Source organism: Engraulis encrasicolus, chromosome 19 (genome assembly GCF_034702125.1).
Source record: "Engraulis encrasicolus isolate BLACKSEA-1 chromosome 19, IST_EnEncr_1.0, whole genome shotgun sequence".
In the NCBI taxonomy this organism is placed as follows: Eukaryota; Metazoa; Chordata; class Actinopteri; order Clupeiformes; family Engraulidae; genus Engraulis; species Engraulis encrasicolus.
This window is the reverse complement of record NC_085875.1, coordinates 8107519-8115552: the sequence shown is the minus strand read 5'-3', so window position 1 is coordinate 8115552 and position 8034 is coordinate 8107519. Positions and strand designations below refer to the sequence as shown.

Here is an 8034-nt window from a genome sequence, read left to right as displayed (position 1 = left end):
AAGGGGAAGAGCACGGTGGTGTGGTTTCACTGTGTTTCTGTTCCTCTCCACCGCTTTTCTCTCTCTGTCTTTTGGACCCCATCTTCTGTGAGGCAGGAATTTATCATTTTTTCCAATAAGGTAAGACAATATTTTAAAGTTTATTATGTGAAATTATTAAGAGTTTAACCAGGTAATTGTAATAACCAAGCGTCTGAGATGAAGTGGTAACGCAGCTCATGCACTGGGACGACTGTGCCATGACTCACCGCATAATTGTTGGTCTGCGCTGAAGAACAGCAAGACGAGCTTCAAAATGGTGACGCAGTGTTCAGACATGGCCTGTCTGTCACATTCACACGACTATTGTGTTCACTTCTGATGTTATTTATTATGTCCCCTTCTCTTCTCCTCTCCTCATTGTCCAGAGACCAGAGTCTCACTCACAAGTGTAGTCTTTGGTGTTTATTGTATGGTCTGATAGAGCACAGAAACCAGTGCTATATAGCCTCTGAGTTCATCCATTAGGCCATAGATGTATTTCAACATTTTTATTTTCGTTTATTGTTTCGTTTCATACTTTGCCATTAAATGGCGAAGCTAAAAGTGTACACACTGTCTGTGTGCATGGTTGGCTGTACGAACAACTTTTAGTTTTTTATACTAATCCATCTTGTGAATGTCATACTGGCGTAGTCTTATGATGAAGTTCCATTGTGACATTAAACCCTGTTGTGATCTGCTGGATGAGTACTGTTCAGTCTATATTTGGTTTTCAATTCCTTTTTAGATAAAACAGTATGTTCATCTTCATCAAACGGATCAGTTTAATAATCGGCCGTTGTTTTCATATGGGGTGTATCCTCTACTTACCTTAGTCGATGTAGGCTACACTGGTGCCCACACAACCGGTAAGCTCTCAAGGCATTCAGACTGGAGTGATATGTAGCTAAGATGGCCTGGTCTTTTTCTCTGTACTACCTATACCATACAGATATCTGAATGGTCTCAAATGCAAATATTGCAATTCTGTTGAGTTGTCCAAAACCTCAATCGTTTGATCAGTGAAATTTGCCATTCAAATGTGTTGCAAATGATCCTCACAAACGCATGGACACAGAGAAATAGGGATTCCCACCCTCATCATATCTGACTCTGTACTGTCCTTCTTTTAAAGGCCTTACACAATAAGGCGATGCCTTTTCGACAATGAAAGGTTACATCTATTGTTTTAGTCCCAGTCACAATATGACAATATAGCAATTACTGACACCAGCGTGAAACAATTGACAATCATTGTGAGCATGACGTATTTTATTAGGCTACATGGTAACAACGGTGGAGCTGGATCTTGTCTGATCATGTATTAGGATTATCATCATCATAAATAATAATTAACATTATCATAAGTGTTACAATTTACAAAACATGCCACAGGATTCATTGGATATACTTTCTGACTTTTTGATTGTCATAGTTATTTCAGAAAGATGACAGTGGCTAAAAATCAATTCAAATTGTTAAAATTACATTTGCAGCATCACATAAAGCCATCGTTACTAATCTCAATTAAAGGAAAACTGAGATCTATGTAGCTGACCAGCCAAACAGCCGTTTCCTGTTTTATACAATAGGGAATCTGTAAAGGTAAATATTTGACTTTGTAGTAACACAAGAGAAGCTTTTTCGCATCAGGCCCACAGCCATAGAACCTAATACAACACACACGAGGTCTGTATAACATATCTAACATACAACATGCAATATAGGCCTATTACAAATAAAGAAATATTTTTTTACTTTTTCATTTCATTCATTTTCATTTTTTGTTTCATTGTATTTTACATATACTGTAACCGTTTAAAAGAGCAGTGCTGGAATTAATCCGGTTTGTGTTGTACAGAGTGACTTTATTTTTAAAAAGAACACCAATTTAAATGACATGCCACAAGAAATTCATTATCAATCAGTCTCTCTGGACCACTCAACTTCAATTTGTAACACTATTTGTTTGTAAATTAAGATAAAATGAATTAGCTAGTTTATGACATCAAACGAAAATGAAATTTGAGCAGGTGGCCAGACAACCAGGTGCTTTCCAACAATCAAAAGGGAAACCACATCAATGCTTGGAAAACACAAAAGAGTGAAACCAGAAAGGGCTGCCCTTATTCAGTATAAACCTACAGTACGTATTGTATTAACATGTGCCCTTCAAGGTCATGTCACATAGTCATCTATTGAATATACCCTTACCCAGTGCTACAAAGAAGATGAGAATGCAGAATTAATATTATTTTTACATGGCTGATCAAATCAAGTCGGACTTCATGTTATTCACTACTGTAGGAAAATCATTGATAGCTTCCCCTATGTTTGCACACAGCAGAGATACCACATACACCCTCTGTATACAAATAAATGGATATTTGGTTTGTTTTATTTCGTCCTCTATGTGTTTGTGTGACTGATGTCAGGTGCCAGTGGCGTGCACAGACATTTTGTTTAGAAAGTACTTGAGGGCGTGGGCTGTCTAGGTGGAAGTTCTAGATACTTTACTAGGCACACTGTTAAAGCATTTCTAGATGACGGTATCAATATGGGCCACAGTACAGTTAAAAAAAAGCTATCAGAAGGGCATTTTTTGTCTTGTTAGTACCACCTCGTCTCTATCTTTGCACAACTATGTCAGGTGTGTTGTTCTGTGTGTGTGTGTGTGTGTGTGTGTGTGTGTGTGTGTGTGTGTGTGTGTGTGTGTGTGTGTGTGTGTGTGTGTGTGTGTGTGTGTGTGTGTGTGTGTGTGTGTGTGTGTGTGTGTGTGTGTATGTGTTGCATAGTGCGTGCAACAGGACACTAGGCCTACTTTTGTTTGATGTGCATCTGCACGGCTGATGCTTGCATGTTGAATTGTACTGTTATGGTCTGTGTGTGTGTCTCTGACTCCATTTTGTCGTACTGTGGTGAACTGTTATAGTGTGTATGTCACCCCCGGTTGTGTTGTGTTGCATTGATATAGAGTAATGTTTCTCAATGGGGGCAGTACAGCCCCCCCAGGGGGCGTTGGAGAGCCTTAGGGAGAGCCTTGTTGAGAAGGATACAGTTGAGAGGGGGCTGTGCTTAGTCGTCATTGGGTGCATTAGTCCATTATGATTAGGTCAAGGGGGCGTTGGAAGCCTTAGGATGAGGTCCAGGGGGCGTTTGTTCAAAAAAGATTGAGAACCACTGATATAGAGTGTGTATGCGACTAACTCCTTGTGTTGTGTTGCACTGATATAGTGTGTATGCGACTGACTCCTTGTGTTGTGTTGCACTGATATAGTGTGTATGCGACTGACTCCTTGTGTTGTGTTGCACTGACATAGTGTGTATGCGACTGACTCATTGTGTTGTGTTGTTTTGTGTTGTGTTGTGCTGCACTGATATAGTGTGTATGCGACTGACTCCTTGTGTTGTGTTGTGTTGTGTTGTACTGATATAGTGTATGCGACTGACTCCTTGTGTTGTGTTGTGTTGTGCTGTGCTGTGCCATCAGGAGCAGGGCCTGGACCTGCGGCAGTAGTCAGCAGTCATGAACTGGTCGGCGCTGGAGGCTCTCCTGAGCGGGGTCAACAAGTACTCCACCGCCTTCGGCCGCGTCTGGCTCTCCATGGTCTTCGTCTTCCGCGTGCTGGTCTTCGTGGTGGCGGCGCAGCGCGTCTGGGGCGACGAGAACAAGGACTTTGTCTGCAACACCCGCCAGCCGGGCTGCAGCAACGTGTGCTACGACCACTTCTTCCCCATCTCCCACATCCGCCTGTGGGCGCTGCAGCTCATCTTCGTCACCTGCCCCTCGCTCATGGTGACGGCGCACGTCAAGTACCGCGAGGAGCGGGACAAGAAGTACATCACCACGCACACCGACGGCTCGCACCTGTACGCCAACCCGGGCAAGAAGCGCGGCGGCCTGTGGTGGACCTACATGCTCAGCCTGATCCTCAAGGCGGGCTTGGACGCCGGCTTCCTCTACATCCTGCACCACGTGTATGACAGCTACGACATGCCGCGGCTGGTCAAGTGCGCCAACCTGGAGCCGTGTCCCAACGTGGTGGACTGCTACATCTCCCGGCCCACGGAGAAGCGCATCTTCACCCTCTTCATGGTGGTCTCCTCGGCCGTCTGCATCTTCATGTGCATCTGCGAGATGGTCTACCTGATCTTCAAGAGGATCGTGAAGCTCTTCCGGGTGCGGCACGCCGACGACAGGAGGCACTTCGCCCAGACGCACGAGCTGGCCGAGCTGGCGCCGCCGCGGTCGCAGTACCGCCGGGTGGACCCCACGCTGGCCAGCACCCAGAACCTCACCAAGGAGAAGGCAGACCGGATGGCCACCTCCAAGGTTTAGGACTCGGGCCTCGGTCGGCCAAAAGACTTCTTTACATTGCATTATGCATAGCAGATTTTACCCAAAGTGACTTAGGCTGGCCACTTCTAAGGCCTAGGCCTCAGTCGACCAAAACATCGAAGACTTCTTTACAAGATATTACATTACATATTACAGCAGATTCTTTCATGCAAAGTGACTTAAAGTTTTTGTTTGTTTGTCAAAGTGACTTAGTTACTTAGGTACAGGGTATTGGGTACAGTTCCTGGAGCAATATGGGGATAGAGGCCTTGCTCAAGGGCACTTCAGTTATGGAGGCGGAGGACGCTTACCACATTCTTACAACTTGTTTGGGATTGAAACCTACCAAGACCAAGACCAACTCTCTAGTCTGTATAGGCTAGGGCTACCACCAGCCCCCCACTCACACACACACCATGCACTGACTTATTTAACTGGTGGAAGGCTGGAGTCTATGGACTTGACAAGGCTTTGCAGACATGCACTTCACACCTCTTGTGTTTACATGTTTCACACAAGCCTTAATTTAAGATTGTGTAATTTCCCACTCAATTTTGTGGAAATGAAATCCAATTCCCATTTGAATCCATTTTGTTCTTTTTTTGTTTTGTGTTATAAGAGTGTATAACAACATACCACATTGTAGGCCTACGCTACCTAACCTGGAAATGAAGAGTTTCATTGCACAATGACGTATATCCATTTTGGAACATTTTGGGAAATGGACAATTTTGTATTGGGCATTCCATTGCATTGCCTTGCAAAATGCATTTTATATCATTCAAAAGAATGTGTTCTCAAAATATTTGAAGGGCAAGAATTCACACATACAGTAGATGATAGGACTTCTGAACAGTCATTTCCAATAATAAAATTGAAAAATAGTGCATACGTCGTTTCGCAACAAAACTCTTCAAATGTACTGTATGTGATGTAACCCTTGGGGTACCAATTGATATGTACATCCCGGAGCCTAGCCACGACTGCAAAAAGCTCAGTGGCCTTTCTCTCAAATCTGGCTGGACCAAGAACTTTGATTGACATATCGTGAGACATGCACATGTAGTGCTTGGGTAAACAAATCGTAGCACTATATTCTGTTACAAGCACAGGAGGTTTGAGGGACAGCAGTTGATGTTATACAATGTTCTGTACTGTACACTGGCTTTTCAGGCTAGTACCTAAACCCATCCCAAATCCTCCCCAAGGCGTAATGTATACAACGCTATATTTTATTAAGAGTTCACCGTACCTTTTAAAAAGGTAAAGGCTTCAAATCCGAACATGTGAGTCTCAAAATCTATACACAATTTGGTATTTATTAACATTAAGTTATTTTTTAAGATTTAATAATAGACGTAATTTTATTATTTTGTCACCACCGGTTTTCAAACTGACATTTATTGTGGACGAGGCACTGCTGACAAGGCGAACAATCATGGTTTTCTGTGCATTCAATTCCAATGGCTGTAGCAGGTCTCACAGTGTAAACTTTAGACGTCAGTTTGTGTGAACAGGTGGTGACAACCAACCAACCAACCAACTAACCAAAAAAACAAACAAACAAATTAATGTAAATTCTATTACACTTTGAGTGATTGTAAGTGTGGATACATCATTGACAACCTATGTCTCTGTTTAAATTACAGTATGTTGATAAATGTATGTTACAAGATTTCCATTCATATAGCCTAGTCAATGGAGTTAAGGTCTGGGTAACTGTGCTGCTTTTTGAATATTGAAACAGGGATCACTTTCTAAAAAAGATGTTCAATTGCTTACAACTTTTTGGCAGCCCCTATTAATGTTCCACATTTTCAATTTCAATACCTGCTTGGTATGACTTGCATATTTTTGTGTTTCTCTATGCTCTACCTATATCTCTATTTTTGTACAGAGTTTATGTAATGTACATAGTGTGTTTTATATTACAACAGTACTCAGGGAAGCCCTGTGTGATATGATACAGACACACCACTGCATTAACTTCTCATGCGTTTGACTTTATTGTTACATTCCTATATCCCAGACTATATCGTGAATGGTTGCAAGGCTGTAAAGTGCACAATATTAATTTAACACAAGTCAACATAGTCAACATAATTTAACTTTTGCTCACAGTACTTTTTCTGTTACTAGTTTTCTAATGATTGTCTTGTCCTATATGTAAAGCATATAGCTATTATAATTAATAAAATATTCCTTAGCATCTGTAGCTTAATTGTGCATTGTTATTACCTTATGTTTGCATTTTCTTCATGACATTGAACTCTCGATTTCAAGAAAGAAAAAAACACAGAATCTAAATTAAGAATCGTCCATTTATGTGTATGAACCGTATGTAGAATGATAAATGTCATAAATAAATAAATAAATAATTGTCTATCTACTGTGATGAAATGATATCAACATCGTCCATCTTTTCATTGTGGTAGCATGTTCATTCTTTGTCAGCAGCTGTCCCCCTCCCTCTCGCTTTCTCTTAAGTCACTTGTTCTTCCTCTTTATTATTCCCTCCTCTCCATTCTTCATTTAAAGCTGCCTCATCCACCATGCGCTCCAACCCACATCGCCTCTGTTCTGCTGTGTTCGTACTCTCCTCTTGAGCCCATTTAAAAATAATACTCCACTCCACCACGGCACAGCAGTGCTGGACTGGCCGTCTGACATAACGGGCATTTCCCGGTGGGCCCCGCACCCTTCTTGGGCCCCAATTTTCTGAAATGTACAAAACATTTTTTTCCACATTTCAGAAAATAGGGGCCCACGAGGGTGCAGGGCCCACCAGAGAGTCAGTTCTGTGCCGCTAATGATGAGGGGCCCCTTCTGGCCAAAAGTGCCCAGAGCCATACTTCTCACCCAGTCCAGCCCCCAGCACAGCACAATAGAGCACATGCTGGCCAGGACATTCACTTCCATTTACATGTTGCATAAGCACCACCTCTTGATCTTTTGCCTCCAGCTATCAACGTTTACTTCACACCCACTCTCCTCCACAGCTTCATCTCTTCTCTCTCCTCTTATCCCTCATCTCACTCACAATCTCGCACTCTCATTGTCCCTTTCACACATACACAATGCGCACACACACACACACACACACACACACATATTATTAGATATCCATACCCACACACATGCGCACACGCGCACACACACACACTGGAGAGACTCATAGCCGAGAGTAACACATGAAGACTACTTGCCGGGAGTCACACATACTATACTGCCCTACAATATCAGAACGCAGTATCTTGAAAATGGTCGAAAATGGGTTTAGACCGGAAATTGGCTTTAAATTACCTTCTTTTTCTTGTGTCAATTTTTTTTGGTCCAACTTGGTCTCGTTTCAGAAAAAAACGAATTATACAAAAAAACTGATTATACTGTGCTTTTTGGTTTTAGGAGGTTATGTCGTACTAGCCAAGAACGCAGTATACTGCGCATTATACTGCACTTCTCCATTGACACGGTGGTTTTGGTGTAGATAGTAATACCACAACAGAACGCAGTATAATGATTTTTCAGCTAAATAGTAATGAGAATGTTGGGTTTTTTCGCTTTTTTCTTGTGTGCATAAATTTCCACCATAAAAAAGTATTATATGGAAGTGTCATCACCACTTTACCTCCAACACAGTTGTGTGGCCAGAAGTGCTAAAGGGCTAAAAGTGC

The 8034-nt window shown here is 42.2% G+C and overlaps 1 protein-coding gene across 1 annotated transcript; it reads left to right on the top strand.

Moving 5' to 3' along the window:
- gjb9a (gap junction protein beta 9a) lies at nucleotides 1-4945 on the top strand. The gene is made up of 2 exons (XM_063183585.1): nucleotides 1-120; nucleotides 3512-4945. The coding sequence occupies exon 2, from the start codon at nucleotides 3548-3550 to the stop codon at nucleotides 4358-4360; it is 813 nt and encodes a 270-aa protein (XP_063039655.1). The 5' UTR covers nucleotides 1-120; nucleotides 3512-3547; the 3' UTR covers nucleotides 4361-4945.
- The last annotated feature ends 3089 nt before the right edge of the window (nucleotides 4946-8034 follow it).